This window comes from Scardinius erythrophthalmus, assembly GCF_964197995.2.
Source record: "Scardinius erythrophthalmus genome assembly, chromosome: 14".
NCBI classification, from domain to species: domain Eukaryota; kingdom Metazoa; phylum Chordata; class Actinopteri; order Cypriniformes; family Leuciscidae; genus Scardinius; species Scardinius erythrophthalmus.
Window position 1 is genome coordinate 18,546,948 of NC_138234.1, and position 22,967 is coordinate 18,569,914.

The 22,967-nt window shown below is 40.5% G+C and overlaps 1 protein-coding gene across 1 annotated transcript; it reads right to left on the reverse strand.

Moving 5' to 3' along the window:
* Positions 1-100: 100 nt before the first annotated feature.
* LOC308702588 (uncharacterized protein) lies at positions 101-4,299 on the reverse strand. Its single transcript, XM_081385547.1, has 4 exons — positions 4,150-4,299; positions 3,215-3,384; positions 2,012-2,115; positions 101-1,257 (listed from the first exon to the last, which is right to left on the reverse strand). The coding sequence occupies exons 3-4, from the start codon at positions 2,029-2,031 to the stop codon at positions 213-215; spliced, it is 1,065 nt and encodes a 354-aa protein (XP_081241673.1). The 5' UTR covers positions 2,032-2,115; positions 3,215-3,384; positions 4,150-4,299; the 3' UTR covers positions 101-212.
* Positions 4,300-22,967: the final 18,668 nt, after the last annotated feature.

A 22,967-nucleotide genomic window follows, 5' to 3' on the forward strand; every position in this document is an offset into this window, starting at 1 on the left:
CGTTCAATTCTTGTTTTGGAGCTAGTTCTCTTCAGGAAGCTTCATGTTCATTTCAAATGTGTATACATACTATACATATCTGACTGGTTACAAGTTCACAAAGAGTTCACATGACATTTTATTAAATCTTTTTATAAATTAGTAAGACATTTGGGTAGGAGTATAAAGCAAATAGATATTAATGTTCCTTTTTACACTAAATCGTCATTCGTTCAATCGTGTGATGCACAGGACAACTCGCTAGCTTCCGTCCAATGCTTTTCTTTGTTCCTTTTCCCCCTTTTCTTCTCCGCCATGACGATGGCAGCCACAACGGTGATGATCACCGTGATCGTAATGACCAGGACGGTAACCATCTCGCCGGTGCAGGGATCCAATTCATCCGAAGGTTTTTGAATGCAGATTTCGCAGTCGTCCAGGAACAGCCGTTTGACGTTACAGAGCTTCCTAAAGACTCGCTGCAGATCGCAGACACAGTCCCACTTGTTTTTTTTGAGCAATATGTGCGTGCTGTACGTATTGAGACTCAAGAAGGTCATGAATTGAATAGTGGTAAAACTGTTGTTGTTGAGGTCCAGTAGAGCTAGACTTGTCAATGGCGAAAGCACTCCGACGTCCAAGTGGTATATCTGGTTGAAACTTAAATTTAGCACTTCGAGATTTCGTAGCATGGAGAAGATGCCATTTTTGAGAACCGTTATATTGTTCCAATCGAGTTTTATCTGGCGTAGGGTACTCATGGCCCCAAACGCCCTCATTCCGATCATTTCGATATTGTTATGGCTGAGGTTGAGTCTTTGCAATGCGTCCAAGTGGACGAAATAACTGCTGTTCAAGCTGGTCAAATTGTTCTCAGCCAATGACAGATCTCTCAGTGAACTGAGACCCTGTGAAAATCCTTCACTCAGAGATGAGATTCGGTTTCGGCTCAGGTCCAACCTCAACAGATCTTCCAGCAGATAAAACGCTCCATCGGCTAGCATGTAAATGGCGTTGTCGTTGAGGAACAGGACGCGAAGTCTTCGTGTGGTTTGGAAGGCTCTGGGCTGGATGGCACTCAGGTTGTTGCGGGACAGGTCCAGTTGCTCAGTGAATGGTGGAAGGGCGATGGGCAGGCGGGTGAAATTGCTGTTGGCACAGTTAGCGCTTTTGAGCTCCATGTGGCAGCTGCAGTCACACGTGAAGTTGTGGTTCATGGAGATGGACTGGACCTCCAACACCAAGGGAAGAATGAATAACAGATGCATCCTGGAGGTTCTGTGGAAAAACAAAGAGAGTTTGTGTAAAGCCACGTTTGTATCTGTTATTTTGATGCACTGGGATATAGCGTTCATGTCATTGTGTATTGAAAAATTAAAAGTCTCTATGATGAATGTTTCCGTTATGTGCTCCATTAGATCATTATCGGATTGAATTGTGGATCCAGCTCGGGTTTGTGGAGCTTTTACACAAATGTTTTCCAATATAACCTGTATCAACAGGACAATTACATGTTGAGCTGCACTAGGTGTTTCCATACAGGTGAGCAAACGAACGTTCAAAGCCTGTTACACAATAACTGGTCAAGGACGGTTTAGTACTGAGCGTTGAACTTGTTTATATGTGTCCACAATGTTTTAATTGATTTTGATCTGATCAAAATTATATTTTAGGTTAAAATTTATAGGAAAAAATAATCACAGGTTGCGTAAACAGTCGCTATTTTCTTTTCCCCCTTTTAACCTGTATATATTCTAAACTATACTTTAAATTGTCAAATACAATATCTAATTTATAATTACAAAAGCGCATTGCAATTTATTAAATATAAATGCATAATAAACAATACAGAATTTCTACACAATAGAACAGTTGTGTTGTGTTAGCTATCGTATCTCGCATCTTCTGTCAGGACTCAGGACACAGATCTTATCGTGAAACCCCTGTATGCTCTCTGTTCTGGGGTTCACTTCAGCTCTGAAAACTTAAGGTCAACTTATATAGAAGAAAGTAAGTTTAAATTGCCTTTTACCTGAGTTTAGTGTCTGTCATCAGGGAAGCAGCTGCAGGTGTGTGTCTGTGCACACGAGACTGTGTGTTTGGAGCCGGGAGGGAAACGCTATTGTACAGGAGCAGCTGTTGGCAGAGAAGAGAAAAGAGAAAGAGCAAAGTGATTAATATTTCACGCCGGCAGTTGAGGGTGCAGACACAGCGAGGGGGTGCAAACCGCATCACTTCACAAGGGCAATTATGAATTTTGCATTTTTAAAACTGGTGACATATAATAAAATGACCCAAAAGAGCCAGGTTTTATTTTACTATGCAAAGAAAGATGCATTAAAAAAAACAAAAAGCTCACAGGTAAAAGCATACCTTGACTTCAACATAATCTGTTATTAATATTTTGTTGGTTCTCTCTTGCTTTTGCATGTGTATTTCTTTGTATGACAAAAAGGATGTCTGCATGTTTCATTGCATTATCACAAATAAAACAATTGACTCCAAGCACAACTACACAAAATCATCTCCTTGCTAAATCACATATTTGAATAAAGTGTGAAAATGACAATTTATTTGGCCGTTTCAATCCAGTAGCACTTTCCAATCCTTGTATTTTCTTATGATTTGATATATTTTGAACAGAAAGGTAACGAACAAACATTTGTTTTTAACGTATTTTAACGTTTATCCCATTTGTGACGCCAAGTTTTACTGACGTACTAGTGTAAATGATCTCATAGCATGGTGCATTATGGGATATTCTCCATCCGTCTTTTATACATTATCAAATCAGACTCGTAATCTCTCTCGGGATTGAAAATATATAAAAAAAATCTCATCCATCTCAGCTATAAGCGCAGTTTCTCCTTACACCAGCTTTAATGTCAGCCTAAATCCTGTCCATATACATGCAGATGACAGATTTAATGAAACAAAGAGTGAAGGTTATAACCAGCTTATTTCTTTGTGTTGGGATATTACTAGAGGGATAAAACTGAAAAACCCCTGTTGAGCTTTCCATCCATCTTCAGATCGGTAAAAGGAAAGAGGGATAGAGAAAGTGGGATTAGATCTAAAGCTCTCCAAAGCCTCACTTTGTCCTGCATTATTTCAGTTCTGCTGAGCACAAATGTTAGCCATGTAGAAATAATGTGGATTTATTTTAGATTTTAAAAAATATTGTATGTATTGATATTGTACCTTGTGTTATTTGTCCAATCTTGATCTGACTGACCTAATTTGTGCTCTCCGCTGCTTCAGGATTGGGCGGTGAAAGCAGGTGGGCCGCCCGCCGCTGTTCACCTGAGCCCCTCAGATCATGTAACTGTGCTGGTATCTGCGGTAGGAGGGTTGAGTTTCATTCAGGACCTCTGATATAAACTGCAGCTCTGACCTATAAAGAGTCTTAAATCAAAGGAATTGTTGATTTATTAGCTGTTTTTTTTTTGTATCATATAGTATCTACTATTGGCTTTCCATATAAAATACTGAAACAAATAAATAAAGAAATACAGTCATATAATATACAGTAAATAACTGTTAACCTTTTTACACATTACTTATGATGCATCATGATTAAAGGAAAAATGTAAATGGCTAACTAGTTTACTGTATACATTTAAAAAGTGAATAGTTGGGTCAACTTAAAAAAATTACTTCAATTTCTTTAGGTGTTACCAATTGAAGTAATTTTTTTTAAGTTGATCCAACTGTTCACTTTTTACAGTGAGTAATGCCATAATTAGACATATAATTAGACCATAATGCCATAATTAGACAATAAATATAGATAGATAGATAGATAGATAGATAGATAGATAGATAGATAGATGATAGATAGATAGATAGATAGATAGATAGATAGATAGATAGATAGATAGATAGATAGATAGATAGATAGATAGATAGATAGATAGATAGATAGATAGATAGATAGATAGATAGATAGATAGATAGATAGATAGATAGACAAACAGACAGACAGACAGAAATATGAAAGATAGATAGACAGACAGATAGATACATAGATGGGTAGACAGATGATAGATAAATAGATAAATAGATCAATCGATAGATAGATAGATAGATAGATAGATAGATAGATAGATAGATAGATAGATAGATAGATAGATAGATAGATAGATAGATATAGATAGATAGGTTACTCACTGTTATAGAGGATGGCATCACATGCAGTGTCAGGATACAGTGCAGCGTGTGAGACGGTCATCACTAACACACACTAGTGATTTGTGCTGTTTGGTGGGATTACAGCACACTCAAGATGCTTCATCTCAGAGTAAACGGCTGATGTGCAGACTGTGAGAGATTGAGTGAGACACGTTGAGACTGTAATCCTCTGCCTGGATTCAATGGATTACAGGATGGGCAATTCATTTTCATCCAAGCATTTCCTTCAATATTTCTATCTAGACCTGGACTGGACTTTTTGAAGCACCACTTTCTGCTCTTTTTGTATAATGTTCAAATGAGCAGTTGTCCATGAAGTGCCACCAGAGATCACGGTGGCATTAATGTTGTCTGTGCAGTTCACTTCCCGACCAGCAGAGGTCAACGGCGTTTAACATTTAAACATTGTACTAGAGAGAAAAACATCAGAGATCCTGGAACGGCGCAATGAGTGGGCCATAGATAACTGCACAAAAACACAGACCACCCATTAGAATATGTTTATAACAAAGCTTTAAAATGCCACCCCTCTCTCTCTGTCTCACTGAGTCTTATCCAGCTGTTCTGTAAACATACGCTCCAAAAACACTGAACATGAACTTAAATCATCCGATTCTAATGAGTCACAGGATGAATCAGATGTTTGGTAATGAAGTTAAATGTTAAAAACAGAGGGTTCAGTGGAAAGTCAAATCCCCTTACAAAAGAGTATTGTTTGCAGACCATGGTACATTGATGGCATTCTCAGATAGTAAAACCATGGTATTCATTAATCATACTCAAAGTCACCAAATCACCAAAAGGCATTTTAAGTGTAGTAGGGTCTAAATGACTTGGTCCAACAGTTTAATTCACCTCCACGGCAATGTTTATGACATTATGTTTATTAATGATGAAAGGGGGCTCCAGTACTCAATCAAAGCAGACCAACAGAATTGCCAGTAAAAACAGCTGTGCGACAGCTGATTACTTACATTTACGCTGGTGGAATAAGTTAACTGGGGCAGAGGGGATATAGAGATAGAGAGGCTTGTACATCCCATGGTGGACAGACTGTCCGGTGAAAAAAGGGAAAGACTTTGAACTAATGACATTGATGTTGTGGGCAGGAATGCCAAGAGCTCAGCCGGGAGAGAGTGAGTGAGAGAGAGAGAGAGACTTACTAAAACAGACAGATCAAATGTAACACCCCTCGTGTTTTACTGCAGGGGAAAAGAGGATCGAGAGCGACAAAGAAAAAGGTTACAAGAGGAGAGGAAAGCCACTGTATACAGAAGCTCATTTAAACTGAAAACCATGTGCTTTTTACTTTTACAGGTAAAAGATGTTTGTCTGAATGCTATAACAGAACCATTTACATGTCTACATTTTTGTTGCATGCCTGCTAGTTCTTTATTCTAGCAGAGTTAGGATTAATGTGTCCCAACATTGAAAATAACGCAAAAGTGCTTGGATGATGTGCTTATATGCATAGGCAGTGTTGGGGAAAGTTACTATTAAAAGTTACTTTTATAGTTACTTGAAAAAAGTAATCTGATTACGCAACTAACGTTACTTGTAATGCGTTACCCCAAACGCTATTCATAAGTAGTAGCATGTAGCATGCTATCTGGGCTATTATTAACCACAATCCTTTGCACAGCAGCGGAGGTCGAGCTTGTGACGTTTTTGTTGAAATAATAAGAAACGTAAAACACTGAAGCTGACACATTTTTAAATGTACAAACCAAAAAATAGTAAAGGCAATATACTGTATAACTAGATGCTAATGCTAAAGGCACCGATAGACTTCATCGGTAAAAATCTAGTTAGCTCCGCCCACTCCCATGAAGCACCACAAATGACGTAATCAAGTGGGTCTGCCTACTGTCTCAAAAAAGTTTAAGATTTTATTTACTTTAATATTTTGCTATAAACTTAAAATATATTGCTTCAAATCAAAGTTTGTAATTCATGGCTTAAAACACTTTAGTGAAGACTTTTTTGAAATCCCATTGGGGAAATGAATGGAGAAAAAAAAGGGAACAGTTGCACTCTATTGGCTGAGCCAATGTTGCTGTGTTGGGCTTAGCAGTAAAAGTACATTAAACATTGAAAAAAATAGACACTATACCTTTAAGGAGGACTAGGAAGGTCGTAAACCCGATAAACTTCAGCAACATCCAACAACAACAACCCTGAAAAACAAAGAAGAAGAAATGGATCAAAGAACGGAACAAAAATGAAAGGTCAGCGAGGACACGAAATAAGTCATGGGCAAATATTTAGATTCCGTCGACTGCCTCACATCTGCCTCCATCATGATGACGTCACTAATTGACTGCTCATCTGTTTGGTTGGAAGAAAAACAGAGAAGATAGAAGATATTTTCCCTCACTGTTTACCTTCGAGGATAAAGCCCGTTTTTCTGTTGCCCTGTGCATTGTTTCACTGATTCACTTGTTTACATCTGCGGTTCGTATCGAGTACACTACTTCCAAAAATGTCTGTTTTGACCACAAAGCTTAAATTTCTGTGGTGTAAAATGTCCTAATTTGGCACACAATGCTCGTGTGTGAGAGTAAAGTGGCATTAGCAGTTCATTCTCTCCTGCCTGCTAATCTGGAATGAGTTAGCCATGTTTTTTTGTGCAAGTTCTGCTTATAATTGAAAAGAAAGGCTGGTTTAGATCAGCATTTTACTCCAAAGCTTAAAATTAGAAAGATAACAGTGTTATTTAAACTTCTGTTTTTGCCTCTATGTTCTTGAAGGGGTTTAATTGGTTGTTAGCATAATGCTAAGTGTTTTTTATGCTGTTCTGGGTCTGGTTGCTAATGTGTTGTTAAGTGGCTAAAGGATTTTTTCTCAACGAGCCACGTGATTTGAGGTATTATTTATGTTTGTAGTATGAACAGTGTGGGATGAAAGATATTTTAGAAAGACTAAAAACAAAAAAAAGTCACTCTTGTGCCTCCATTATTGGTTGCAGCACAGCTGTAGCCTGTAAATCTTAGCGCTTTTGATAGATTCAAATAAACATGGAAAAAACATGTTTAGAGAGATGCTGTATTTTTGCTTTAGTCATATTGACAGAGAAATGTTAAACACAAAGCAGACATATTTTTTGGGTGTTTTTTTTGTCTTGGTTAATTCAATTCAGGAAAAATTACCAGTGAAATATTGCCAGAATGGTGACAGTTACTTGGTTCCTCGCAATTTATGTGGAGATATTTTCCTAAAGGCCAAAATGTTTGTCATTTATACAGGCAATTCACATGCTTATCATTTCTGCTGAACACAAAATAAGATATTTTGAAGAATGTCGGTAACCAAACAGTTTATGGACCCCACTGACTTATAGTATTGACCATATAAGATATGATTGACCATAGAGTATTTGGGGCCCAACTGTTTACTCTGTTCAGATTGGTCAGATGCCCCAGTCTGTTGTGATTGATCTACTCTGCTCTGATTGGTCAGATGCCCCAGTCTGTTGTGATTGGTCTACTCTGCTCTGATTGGTCAGATGCCCCAGTCTGTTGTGATTGGTCTACTCTGCTCTGATTGGTCAGATGCCCTAGTCTGTTGTGATTGGTCTACTCTGCTCTGATTTGTCAGATGGCCCAGTCTGTTGTGATTAGACTACTCTGTTCTGATTGGCCAGATGGCCTAGTCTGTTATGAATGGACTACTCCGCTCTGATTGGCCAGATGGCCTAGTCTGTTATGAATGGACTACTCAGTTCTGATTGGTCAGATGGCTCAGTCTGTTGTGATTGGTCTACTCTGCTCTGATTGGTCAGATGACCCAGTCTGTTGTGATTGGTCTACTCTGCTCTGATTGGTCAGATGTCCCAGTCTGTTGTGATTGGTCTACTCTGCTCTGATTGGTCAGATGTCCCAGTCTGTTGTGATTGGTCTACTCTTCTCTGATTGGTCAGATGGCCCAGTCGTTTGTGATTAGACTACTCTGTTCTGATTGGTCAGATGGCCTAGTCTGTTATGAATGGACTACTCAGCTCTGATTGGTCAGATGGCCTAGTCTGTTATGAATGGACTTCTCAGCTCTGATTGGTCAGATGACCCAGTCTGTTGTGATTGGTCTACTCCGCACTGATTGGCCAGATTGTCAGTCTGTTATGAATGGACTACTCAGCTCTGATTGGTCAGATGGCCCAATCTGTTGTGATTGGTCTACTCTGCTCTGATTGGTCAGATGACCCAGTCTGTTGTGATTAGTCTACTGCTGGAAATAAAACGTCCATTACCATATCTGGATTTCATCTCCAAAGCTTCCTCAGCACTTGATACACTGTGATACAACAAATACATTTTTTGAGAGCGGGTCAAAGTTGTTCGTGGGAAGCCAATGAAGACCATAGGCTTCCATTATGCAAATTTGTTACAAACCTACATATGTTTGTAACAGGAAGTGAGACTGGAAGTACTAACAACTCGTTCCAGGCAGTTTAGATTTGATTCTTTCTTTTGGGAGACAATAACTCCATTTGGCGTGCACTTTGATTTTGGAAACTTTGCAGACCTTTTACTTTCACAAACAGCTACACACCACATGAAAGATAATATCCGAAAAAGCATACTAGATGGTTCTAATGTTTGTAAAGAAGAATGTTGAAATGTGTTCATTTTAATAAAAATCAACAGCTGCGAAAAACGCCCAAAGTTGGAGAAACCCTGAGTGTGGCTCATGTTTGTCTTCTGTATAAACTTGCACACTGCCTGTTTTCCATAGAGGTGTGTGACCTTAAGATAAGAGCAGACTTTAGTCTTTAGACTAAATAGTTTTGTAGGAAATAAATTCTGTGACGTACAAGCAAAGAATTTGCTGGGGCCCCACTCTGTGCTCACGGGAACTGTTGGATTGATTAAAAAGAGTCCTCTTTGAACTGTGCAACAATTTTCCTGTTTTTCAGAGAAAGTTTTCCCTTGGGAAACCAGTTCAGATGAATAAGAGTGGGAATCGAGCTCGTTTTGAATAAATACTGTCTGGTTAGCACGGCACAGCGTCTGGGTGTAGCAGAACGCTGAAATGTTAGCATCAAAACTAATGGATCTTGACATAAGTATTTGAACAATTAAAATGAAGGCTTCGTATCCTCAAAAAGACAATAAAACAGAAGCAGTGATGGAAAAAATAACGATATCTAGTTTCTCTTGAAAAAAATAATTTCCCCTGTCAATTTTTGGATCTTTCTTGACAGCCCCCCTTTTTTAAAATATAAATATATGGAAATATGTACTATATAGTATATAAATATGTGTGTGTGTGTGTGTATTAAAGTATGTTGACACGGTTGACAAATCAGTGCAGTCAAGACGTTTTAATGTCCAGAAGTCCCATCAAAATATTATGAGCGAGTCTTTTGCTTTTCTTTCCTTGTTTACATTTCCTTTAGGCATTTGACCAATCATGAGACTTACTCATCTGGAGTGTCTAGGTCACTCCATTATGAAAGTTAACAACAGCAAAAAAACACATTAAAGGGATAGTTCACCCCAAAAAGATTTGTCATCATATACTCACCCTCATGTTGTTCCAAACCTGTAAGATTTTCTTTCTTCTGTTGAACACAAAAGAAGATAAATTTAATTAGAAGACTAGAATTTAAAGGCACACTATGCAAGATTTGTACCTTAATGCAAGTTTGAGAGGTGGCGCCCCGACAAATCTCGCGAGAATCACGACTTGCTTTACGGCAGGACGTCACATACATCAACAACATATGAAGCAGCCTCAATGGAAGACACTTGCACGCATTTCAGATGTGAATCATGGCAGAGTCGACGAAGAAAATGAAGAAAGTGCGGTCGGAAGAGTGCAGAGACGGCTCTGGATTAGTGGTATTTACGACAGTAACGTTAAACACAAGTACTCCACAGCGAGTCTAGGGGGCGCTGTTTGAGATTAACGGAAACTGCACAGTGTGCCTTTAACGCACACATTGACTTCCATAGTATTTTTTTTCCTACTATGGAAGTCAATGGATGCCGTCAACCGTCTGTCGCTCATAAAGACAGTCTTGTCGTCACCTACTGGCGTATCGATTGAACATGCAGAAAGGGGTTTGGTGAGTGGTAGTTATAGTGATCATTACCTTATTCAGAACTCCTAATAAAGATATTGCTGCTTCTATTAAAGCACAGCTGTAGTCTTAAAAACCTGGCATTTGAGTCCGGGGTGAATCATTTATATAATTTCTGCTTGGAATTATAAAAAACGGTCATTACTGCTAAAGTAAAGGAACATAGTGATCCCGTTAAACATAATTAAGATCCCACGGAGAGGTCAGAATGGATGCCACAGTATTAAAATGGCCAAGGGCAGATGCCAAACAGTTTATTGATCAGTTGGGGTCTAACAGAGGAGCCACAAACAGTCAGTCTCATTAGTGGTAACAGAAGAACAGAGGTAATTTACATATATGGTGGAAGTCTTAAAAAGGCACAGTATTCAACTGAATCTTCTAGAAGAGATGGAGTCTGGTTAGAGGAGAGGGAGGCATGGTTGGTCTTCTGGGACACAGGCTGTATTAATATTTGATATTCGTTTTTCCACTGTGTCCTGTGAAACGTGGCGGACCGTGACTGGAGTCGTTGTGGCACGGGGACTCGGAGGACAAGCTGGCAGCCAATATTCACTTGCTGTATGTTCTCGGGAAAGGTCAATGTACAGCATACCTGAACTCCCTCAGAAAATGACCTATGAATGCTACCAAAATACATCAGAAGTGTAGTTTAATAGCAGAATATACCTGTTAAATTGTACCCTTCAATATAGACTTCAATACAGAAACTATAAAATCTATACTAGCCGCTTATTATGACCGCCGCTAGCGAAAGCGGTCATATAGGGATTGTCAAAGTTTTTTTTTTTTTTTTTCCCCGTCACCTTACTGAATTTTTCGTCAACGATACCAGGGACACCGAAGCACCGGGGAACATGAAATTTGGTGGGCATGTAGCCCCACTAGACTTCTAAGGAAAAATTTCGTTTGGTCCCCGGGGGCCACTCCCCCCCCGCGCTGGGCCCCCCCAAACCCCAAAAAATGCAGTTTTTCCTAAATAACTACCTGAACCGTGGCACCGAGGATGAAGAAATTTTTATGGTATGTTGGTCTACTAGACTTTTACGGAAAAATTTCGTTTGGTCCCCAGGGGCCACTTCCCCCCCCCCGCGCTGGGGCCCCCTTAAATTTTTCGTCAACGATACCAGGGACACCGAAACACCGGGGAACATGAAATTTGATGGGCATGTAGCCCCACTAGACTTCTAAGGAAAAATTTCGTTTGGTCCCCGGGGGCCACTCCCCCCCCGCGCTGGGCCCCCCCAAACCCCAAAAAATGCAGTTTTTCCTAAATAACTACCTGAACCGTGGCACCGAGGATGAAGAAATTTTTATGGTATGTTGGTCTACTAGACTTTTACGGAAAAATTTCGTTTGGTCCCCGGGGGCCACTTCCCCCCCCGCGCTGGGGCCCCCTTAAATTTTTCGTCAACGATACCAGGGACACCGAAACACCGGGGAACATGAAATTTGATGGGCATGTAGCCCCACTAGACTTCTAAGGAAAAATTTCGTTTGGTCCCCGGGGGCCACTCCCCCCCCCCGCGCTGGGCCCCCCCAAACCCCAAAAAATGCAGTTTTTCCTAAATAACTACCTGAACCGTGGCACCGAGGATGAAGAAATTTTTATGGTATGTTGGTCTACTAGACTTTTACGGAAAAATTTCGTTTGGTCCCCGGGGGCCACTTCCCCCCCCGCGCTGGGGCCCCCGTAAATTTTTCGTCAACGATACCAGGGACACCGAAGCACCGGGGAACATAAAATTTGGTGGGCATGTAGCCCCACTAGACTTCTACGGAAAAATTTCGTTTGGTCCCCGGGGGCCACTCCCCCTCAGCGCTGGGCCCCCCCAAACCCCCAAAAATTCAGTTTTTCCTAAATAACTACCTGAACCGTGGCACCGAGGATGAAGAAATTTTTATGGTATGTTGGTCTACTAGACTTTTACGGAAAAATTTCGTTTGGTCCCCGGAGGCCACTTCCCCCCCCGCGCTGGGGCCCCCGTAAATTTTTCGTCAACGATACCAGGGACACCGAAACACCGGGGAACATGAAATTTGGTGGGCATGTAGCCCCACTAGACTTCTACGGAAAAATTTCATTTGGTCCCCGGGGGCCACTCCCCCCCCCCGCGCTGGGCCCCCCTTAACCCAAAAAAAATGCAGTTTTTCCTAAATAACTACCTGAACCGTGGCACCGAGGATGAAGAAATTTTTATGGTATGTTTGTCTACTAGACTTTTACGGAAAAATTTCGTTTGGTCCCCGGGGGCCACTCCCCCCCCCCGCGCTGGGGCCCCCGTAAATTTTTCGTCAACGATACCAGGGACACCGAAGCACCGGGGAACATGAAATTTGGTGGGCATGTAGCCCGACTAGACTTCTACGGAAAAATTTCGTTTGGTCCCCGGGGGCCACTCCCCCCCCCGCGCTGGCCCCCCCCAAAACCAAAAAATGCAGTTTTTCCTAAATAACTACCTGAACCGTGGCACCGAGGATGAAGAAATTTTTATGGTATGTTGGTCTACTAGACTTTTACGGAAAAATTTCGTTTGGTCCCCGGGGGCCACTCCCCCCCCCCGCGCTGGGGCCCCCGTAAATTTTTCGTCAACGATACCAGGGACACCGAAGCACCGGGGAACATGAAATTTGGTGGGCATGTAGCCCCACTAGACTTCTACGGAAAAATTTCGTTTGGTCCCCGGGGGCCACTCCCCCCCCGCGCTGGGCCCCCCCAAAACCAAAAAAATGCAGTTTTTCCTAAATAACTACCTGAACCGTGGCACCGAGGATGAAGAAATTTTTATGGTATGTTGGTCTACTAGACTTTTACGGAAAATTTTTGTTTGGTCCCAAGGGGCCACTTCCCCCCCCGCGCTGGGGCCCCCGTAAATTTTTCGTCAACGATACCAGGGACACCGAAGCACCGGGGAATATGAAATTTGGTGGGCATGTAGCCCCACTACACTTCTACGGAAAAATTTCGTTTGGTCCCCGGGGGCCACTCCCCCCCCCCGCGCCCCCCCCCAAACCCCAAAAAATGCAGTTTTTCCTAAATAACTACCTGAACCGTGGCACCGAGGATGAAGAAATTTTTATGGTATGTTGGTCTACTAGACTTTTATGGAAAAATTTCGTTTGGTCCCCGGGGGCCACTTCCCCCCCCCTGCGCTGGGGCCCCCGTAAATTTTTCGTCAACGATACCAGGGACACCGAAACACCGGGGAACATGAAATTTGGTGAGCATGTAGCCCCACTAGACTTCTACGGAAAAATTTCGTTTGGTCCCCGGGGGCCACTCACCCCCCCCCCCCCCGCGCTGGGCCCCCCCAAACCCAAAAAAATGCATTTGTTATTGCTTTGTAATTTGTAATTGTAAACATTTGTAATTGTTATGGTATGTTGCTCTTAAGGGCCCACATCAACCTAGCCCATAATCACTCATTTGTGATTTTCGCCCCTCCCATAAAAAATGAAAATGCAATATTATTCTGCTTTGATCGCCCCTATCTTCAGTGGAGATGTTCAGAACTGCACCATATTTCATGTGTATGATTAACTTGACATCCTCTGGGGGTATCCTCTGCTAAGTTTTGTAGAATTTCATCCATGGGGGGGTATAAAATAAATTCATTTATGTGCACATTTAGTGACTGTACACTCATCGGCCTGTAGATGGTGCTGTTGAGCGAAGGGTTGCTGGTTTAGGATGATACTGTCACACACACACATGCAGGAATACAAACAAACGCAAGCATGCACACACACTGACATCCACACGCACAGACACACACCCATACACACACACATACAAATCCACATGCACAGACACACAAACACACACGCGCACACATGTACGCACACATACATACACGCACAGACACACACACACACACACACACACAGACACACACATACACACACACACACACACACACACACACACACAGACAGACATGCACATACTATTACTTTTTTTAGGTATATACATAAACACGCAATACAGCCAAATTACTCCACGTCATTTATTTTTGTGGAAAGCCAGTGCAGGCCTGAGCGGCGGTCATATTTTGTACCGCGATGCGGTACATCTAGTTTAATCGCCTCATTCATAAAATCATAAGAAGTGTCTTTTTAAAAAAATGTAGTTAATGTACATTTAAACTCAGGGTGCACAGTATTTTGATATAGGCCTACCTTATGCAGAGACGGCTCTGGGTGAGTGGTATTTACGACAGATACAAGTACTTGTTAAATACAAGTACTCCACAGCGACTCTAGGGGTCGCTGTTTGACAAAAACGGAAACTGCATATTAATATTGGCCAAACAACATTTCATTCAAATGTCCACTTAATCTTTAATATTTGGCCACTTCTTTACAGTAGAAATGCTACAGCCACTCTAATTTCTTGAACAAGAATGTGAACATCAAAACATGCAAACTAAGAGCAACATTTATTATAAAATTGCAATGAACAACAATTTGCATATTTAGAAACATATTGATTTTAGAAACATATTGAGGTTTATAAATGATTTACGATACAAATCTGGTGAAATGGTGCACGTTGTGTACCCAGATGAACGTTGTAAACAGCCCAAACTCACAGTTTGTTAACTGAGCTGCTGTGATGGCTTCATTACACACGTGTACACGATCACAGTGCAACAATTCGCTATGAAACACGAAAGCACGTCAGACTTTACGTGTTCCTTAATGCACGTTATCTGAAACCCAAACAAACAGCACAGCGTTTACGGAGTCGCTCTGAGACGCTGGGAGAAACGCATAACCTGCACGCATGTAAATAGATAAAGTGCCGCGGTTTACTCTGAAACACAGAGCGCATTTATTTATTTAATTGAATCGCAGACTTTGGGATTTCACAATAGCACCATGCTATATTATGATTTTTAAATGCAATCAAGAATTCAAATGTAATGAAGGAATCTTGACAGCCCTAATTGCGACTTTTTATATCACTATTTTTACTTTTTTTTTTTGCAACTGTAACTTTATATCTCACAATTCTGATTTTTTTTCTCTCAATTGCGAATTCATATCTCAGAATTCTGACATTTTCTCTCAATTGCGAGTTTATATCTCATAATTCTGACTTTTTCCTCTCAATTTCAACTTTAGCCTATATCTCATAATTCTGACTTTTTTTTTCCTCTCAGTTGCGAGTTTATATCTCACAATTCTGCCTTTTTTTCTCTCTCAATTGTGAATTTATATCTCACAGTTCTGACTTTTTCGCAGATTGTGATATATAGTTATACAGTCCAAATTGCGAGATATGAGCTTGCAGTTCTAAAAAAAAAAAAAAAAAAAAGTCAGAATAATGATATAAAAAGTCGAAATTACCTTTTATTTTTTTACGTGGTGGTGGAACACTGGACATCTTTTGTATTTTTATATTTATTTTAATAGAATACAAATTTGTCACATATGTCTCTTGTAGACATAAATCCGTTGCTAAAAGTATGGTCTGAAAGAAGGGGTAACTCGCGGGCAGAATGTCCTGACTCGCCCTTGAGACTGTGCCCTGCTTCCACACACACACGCACACACACACACACACACACACACATAAACCCCTGCTGCTGTGACCCCTGCTGAGAGAGTGAAGCCATAATGGACGATACTGGACAAGCCATCAACGAGACCGAGATGGGAACAGAACTAGCGGAGGTGTGAGAGACATACACACACGCTCTATTTCTGCTCTTCACACACCTTTGATTCCAGTATTGATCTTTTACCTTTCTTCGTCCACAAACACCCCATCCAATCTCTCCCTCTCTCCGTGTCTCGGATGACAGAGTCGGACTCGTGGAGCGCAACATGGTGACTCCCACTGATCTGCAACAGGCGAATATGCTCTCAAATCCATGTGTGCTTGTGTATGTGTGTGTGTGTGTGTGTGTGTGTGTGTGTGTCAGGCTCAGTAACATTCTGTTAATAGATAAATACTTCCTAGCAGTGTTGAGATGGTTACTAAACGTTGAAATTAAAAAATGTTTTTGGTTGAAGTAAAGCTGAAAAACAATCAAATAAATTAGATAAATATAAGATGAAAACTATTAATAACTGAAATAAAATAAATTGAAGAATTACAAAAAAAAACTAAAATAAAAAAATAAAGCTAATTACAAATAACTAAAAAGACACAAAATTTCAATTAATACTACAAATATTTGTATAGTGCCTTTCCAAAGCTCAAGATCGCTTTACACAGTTAGATAAAAAAAAAAGATCACAGACCAAGAGCTGAAGAATATACAGAGAATGAATGTGTTTAAAAGGGTTTTTGAAGGAAAGAAGGGAGGTATCAGTTTAGTAGATTGAATTATGACATTACAATTTTTCGTTACATCCAGCCAAAAACAACACAACTGCTCTGATTTTATGTTTAAACTAGCTCAGCTAATTTTATGTTAGATAAAATAAAATATCTAATAATTCTCAACATTTTTTTTTAATATGCCTCTAATACTTACTCCCTGTTGCCGTAATAACGTCATGGTGCAATTTTGTTTCTATGACACTGGAAATATAATAACTTGATTTGAAGGGTGCATAAGATGGTAGGCCAGAATCAAGCATTGAACACAATGGTGCTCAGTCACCTACTTTCGGAGGCCTGTGTTGAATTATGATAGCGCGGGCCGGCCATTTCATCAGCAAACTGAAAATCAATTGAGCTGGAAAGAAAAGAGAGGCCGGAGAGATGTAGTTGAACTAATAACTATTGACAGACTAAAGGCAGTTGAGAAAAAGAGACAGGATGAAAAAGTGTCTTGTGTAGCAACAGTCTTTCTTGGGGATTTGGAGTGAAATGGCAATGAAAACATTGAAAATACCAAGGACAATGCAACAAAACGGTTTAATATCTGGGGGAAAGGCCAATCTCTAACTAGTTGACCCAGACGCAACTCATTGAATAGTCGAAGTGAACAACTGCTACCATTTTCAAATGAGTTTTACTGAGTGCTGAGTTGTTACCGAGGCACTGTAAATGGCTAATGCTAGAACAGTGCTAGTGTTGTTGACGCAAATGTATCGAGGAAAAGAGACCATTTAGGACTTTAGGTTCAGAATAAGAAGTTCAATTATCTGTGAAAACTACCCAAGTTCTTTACTTTTAAAGAAAAATCCCTGTTGATAGCACAATTTAGTCCAGAACTAAACTTAATCGGTGTCTGGGAAACTGGCTTTGCGGTGTGCACATTTATTGGCTAACAAAACTTTATATAGACGTGCAACATTGTTAACACGTTGTGAAGAGATGCCAGGCCTGGGAAAGCGAAGGCTTGATAGAAACATCACTTTCATTCGCTGTAAATGAACCGCTGGGCGACAATAAATGAAATCTTTTGTTCTCCCTCTGTTTTTTGGGGTGTGTAGCGCAGGGACGTGACAGACAGCCTTGCGTGAGAGTCAAGCAGACAGTGAACAGGAGCCCGCGGGTTCCCGGAGAGGAGATGACTCGACTCATCCGCACTTCCAAACATGAGCAGACACCTCAGTCTGGGGCCAGAGCCAGACGGCAAGAGAGAAAGACAACATCCTTTACAAAAGAATACTGTGGTGATACCATGGTATCAGTGAATCAGAGCAATACTATGGTAGTTTGATAAATGGCAGAATATTGAATGATTGCCATGGTTCGGTACATCAAAGAATACCATGGTATTACCACAGTAAAAAAAATGTACAAGCTAATGCACCTCACTGAATGTTTAGCAACCTTTAGCTTCCTAAACTTCAAAACAGACATCACATTTAGTCTGTGTTGATGCTTGTGTGTATATTACTACAGCTAATATCACATTCATCAAATCAATTCAAATCCAAGGACAACACAACTGAATATTCAGGAATAAAATCCACTAAATAGGATTTGAAACTGCTCATTTACACATCAGTAGGCGTTAGCTAGCTTGGTAGCTAACTACTTTTTACTAGCTGCTAGCTGCTAGTATAACATAACCCTGGGTATGAATATAATGTCCAAAAATCAAGGGTATAATCATGGTACCATATCCAAAAACCATGGATATCATGGAACTTTTCTGTCAAGAAATCTAAGAGTAGAAAACATTTCAATAAAAACAAACATTGTTTACAGTCACATAACTGTGTGCATCTGAAAACTATTTGTAGCATCTGACAATAGTGGAATGTTTTATGACAAGGGCATTTTTGTCTGACATTTATTAGGGAAAAAAATGATTTCTGGAAAATGTCTGAATGTAATTTGTCTTGAAATGATTATAAACTCCTCAACCCTGCTGAAATCCAGCGGGAGGTGGTAGCTGGTTTAAAATGGCTACAAGCTATAGCCATTTATGGCCATTAGCTGATCTAGAAGGCTGATTAGCTAGGGTTTAAAAAACATAAGAGTGAGTAAATTAAAAAAATATTTTTTTTAGGTAAACCTTTCCTTTAAAAGCAGTGAGCACATTACTAATAAATGCTAAATGGTCGGAATGCTAGTCTTTCTGAACATTAAAAGTGATCCTGGTGCACTTTGAGATGACACTCATGTGCTTTCAACCATGTAGACAGAAAAAAGAGATCAGTCAAATTAAAATTATCTACCCAGTACGTATGTATGCTAAACTTTGAGGCTGGTTTGGTTAGATCAAGCCTTATTTAAACTAGATGTACCGCATGGCGGTACAAAATATGACCGCCGCTCAGGCCTGCACTGGCTTTCCACAAAAAGAAATGACGTGGAGCAATTTGGCTGTATTGCCTGTTTATGTATATACCTAAAAAAAGTAGTAGTATGTGCATGTCTGTCTGTGTGTGTGTGTATGTGTGTGTGTTTGTGTATGTGTGTGTCTGTGCGTGTATGTATGCGTGCGTACATGTGTGTGCGCGTGTGTGTTTGTGTGTGTGTCTGTGCATGTGGATTTGTATGTGTGTGTGTATGGGTGTGTGTCTGTGCGTGTGGATGTCAGTGTGTGTGCATGCTTGCGTTTGTTTGTATTCCTGCATGTGTGTGTGTGACAGTTAGGGTTGCCAACTTCAGAAAAGGAAAATGCGGGACAATCGTGGTTATTTATAGGAAAATGAGGGACACTCAAAATATTTGTACTGTATCACACAGTGTACGTCATTTCAGTGTCTGCAGTTAAGTTTGTGTTTAAAAGGTTATCAGACATAAACACATTTGTATTGCTTAACCTATTTATGTATTTAATTCTAAAAATAATTTTAATGTCATACATGAAAAAAGTCACTTTACAAACAAACCATAGTTCAAAATAACAGCATCAATAGAAAGCTTTTTTAACATTATACACTAGGCTTACAGTTCAAAAGTTTGGGGTTAGTAAGATTATTTTTTGGGAAAAAAAATAAAGAAAGTAATTGCCTACTTTTATTCAGCAAGGATGCATTACATTAATCAAAAGTGACAGTTAAGATAATGTTACAAAAGCTTTCTATGTACTTTCTAAAAGCTTTAAAACATTAATAATAATCAGAAATGTTTTTTTGAGCATATTATTCCCTCAGGTAGATTACATGTTTTCTTGCGTGGCTGGATGTTAGACTCATGAACAATAATCACGTTGTTTGCATTCGCCAAAATTGATTAGCCGAAATCAAAACGTGGACAGTGAAAGGAAATTACCGTTAGCGCGAGACGAGTCCGGCTTGAAGCGGAAGCGACCAGACGGCAGAGGATGTTCGCAAATCAAACAATGATTTGTCTCAAAACAGTGATTAAAAAAAGCTGTGATTGGATGATGACAGGTGTCGGTGATCATTCTCAAGTGTCGTGGTCAGCACTGCTGCTGTTGCTGTTGTATCAGTCAGTGGTTTATCAGCTTGTCAAAAAACGGGACACGGGAGGTCACGCAAGGGACAAATAAATTAGGCCCAAAATGCGGGACGTCCCGCCTAATTCGGGACAGTTGGCAACCTTAGTGACAGTATCATCCTAAACCAGCAACCCTTCGCTCAACACCACCATCGACAGGCCGATGAGTGTACAGTCACTAAATGTGCACATAAATGAATTTATTTTATACCCCCCCATGGATGAAATTCTACGAAACTTAGCATACCCCCAGAGGATGTCAAGTTAATCATACACATGAAATATGGTGCAGTTCTGAACATCTCAACTGAAGATAGGGGCGATTAAAGCAGAATAATATTGCATTTTCATTTTTTATGGGAGGGGCGCAAATCACAAATGAGTGATTATGGGCTAGGTTGATGTGGGCTTTTAAGAGCAACATACCATAAAAATTTCTTCATCCTCGGTGCCACGGTTCAGGTAGTTATTTAGGAAAAACTGCATTTTTTGGGTTTGGGGGGGTCCAGCTCAGGGGGGGAGTGGCCCCCGGGGACCAAACGAAATTTTTCCGTAAAAGTCTAGTGGGGCTACATGCCCACCAAATTTCATGTTCCCCAGTGTTTCGGTGTCCCTGGTATCGTTGACGAAAAATTTCAGTAGATGACGAAAAAAAAAAAAAAAAACCTTTGACAATCGATTATGGGCTAGGTTGATGTGGGCCCTTAAGACCAACATACCATAAAATTTCTTCATCCTTGGTGCCACGGTTCAGGTAGTTATTTAGGAAAAACTGCATTTTTGGGGTTTCGGGGGGCCCAGCGCGGGGGGGGGGGAGTGGCCCCCGGGGACCAAACAAAATTTTTCCGTAAAAGTCTAGTGGGGCTACATGCCCACCAAATTTCATGTTCCCCGGTGTTTCGGTGTCCCTGGTATCGTTGACGAAAAATTCAGTAGATGACAAAAAAAAAAAAAAAAAACTTTGACAATCCCTATATGCATAATAAGGACATTTTAGTAGCTCTTATAAACGTGCCTTAGAAAGAAAAAAAACATTACTGGTGTGCATCGACAAAATAATGGCAGTGACATTTGTCAGTGCAAGTTGCTTTCAGTTAAAACAGCTCAAACATGCATTTTAGTCTGGGACTAGACTTTAAGCACTGTCTGTGAAACCGAGAGTTTCTGTGTTGTTAGCTTAGCCGCATGCTAAAACCAAACTCTACAGGATCAATCGAGTCAAGTCTGCAGTGCGCTTCCTGTTTAGGGAGTTCCAAATCAGTCAGATAAGGTTCACCTCCACTTACTGCTGCCTTAGAAGGAAGCTAACTGGCTAGTTAGCCACCCACACATTTCAATCAGGCCTAATCTCCGATTGTAGCCTACAGTTTAACTGACCACACTTTTTTATTCATTGACTTGAAATAAGTTTTATATTTATGTTGAAGAATTGTTCTTTTAATTCTTTTAAATTAATAACACATGCCCTGACTAGGCCTATCCAACTTCATTTTAATGTAAAAACGGGCGAGGCCATGAATGTGCGAGGCTTCCTCTGTCATTGCTACTTGACATAGCAAACAGTAAATAATATAGGTTACCATATTATTTCAATGTATCATCATAATTCTAAACACTTCCATTCCTTCTCTTTACACGTTTCCAACTCTTGATTCCCTTCCTCTCTAGCCCCGGGCCACTTCCTCTTCCCATTCCGGTCTTTCTTTCCCTGTCTGGCTCCATCTCCAGGGATCTCTGTTCCCCTCTCTCTACATCTCTGTTTTGTCTGTGCTTCTGTTGCTAAGGCTAAAGAGAGACGGAGGAGTGTTAGCATTCCTCTCGAGCGACTGATCATGTCACAAGTGTACATAAATCACACACCGATACAGAGAGAGAGATTTGTATCATTTAGAAGCTGCACTCCACATGACAACAAAAATATAAACTAGGCCTATATTTTCTCTGCGCTTGCTACAGTTTTCTAGGTAGATTTTAGCATTGGATAGTGCGAGGAACTGACTGAAATTTTGTTTTCTTGGTGAATAATCTGTTTTAGCTCGACTCCCAACCGCTTCCTGTGGCACTTGCTGACTTCTTCAGGTGGGAGTTTGTTTAGTCTCCTGTGGCGATCTGGCCCACCCCTACATGTTTGTTTGCTTTCAGCCAACCTCTTTCTTCCCACCATGCTAGGTGTGAAAAGGAGCCATTTCGTTCTGTTCGTGGCACGGTCAATACAGACTTGAGGATAAAAGCGCTGAGAGGGAATGTTTGAAAACCGGTGAGGCACATTCTTGTGAGACGGCCGCATTTACACCAAGCAAAGTTGTGGGAAGAAGGAGGCGTGAACTGGCGAACATTCAAAGACTTTAAACAACAAAACGAAAGTAAAGACAGCAGCCCCTCACGGACGACTGCTGTCACATATAATAAAACAAAACACAACATAAGACCAGGCCTGTTCCTCTCTCAAGCTTCACTGTCGTCGCTCATGTTGCTAAGCTGACACTCCAATACTTTAAAGTCGTCATGAAACGGAAGTTGCGATAGTCTTTTCTTCCCTATTGTGACGTATATCCAAGTGAAATGCTTCTCAAACAAGAAAAAATGTAGGGTAGGACTTGATTTTGTCCAATGGGAATTCATTGGATCATTGTGGTTTGCTATTGGTCGATCTCATGTGATTGACAGGTTGCTCTCCCACCAGTAAACACGTCATCAGAGATGTTGCTGCACGAGAGAGCTGAAGGTAATTTGATTAGTAAGTTAGAAGTTCATGAATTTAACAAATATTATGATGTGTGCAGATAAATTATTTATAATAAATGCTGCAATATTTCATAAACAATAAGAATTGTTGATTCTGATTTCATGGTGACTCGTGGTCGACACTGTGTTCGTGTGTAGGACACACCC

Bases quoted from the DNA above. Each gene is read 5' to 3' on its own strand.
- LOC308702588 (XM_081385547.1), bottom strand. From the start codon at position 2,031: ATGACAGACACTAAACTCAG. The intron at 1,258-2,011 runs GTAAAAGGCAAT...GTTTTTCCACAG, and splicing joins ATGACAGACACTAAACTCAG to AACCTCCAGGATGCATCTGT.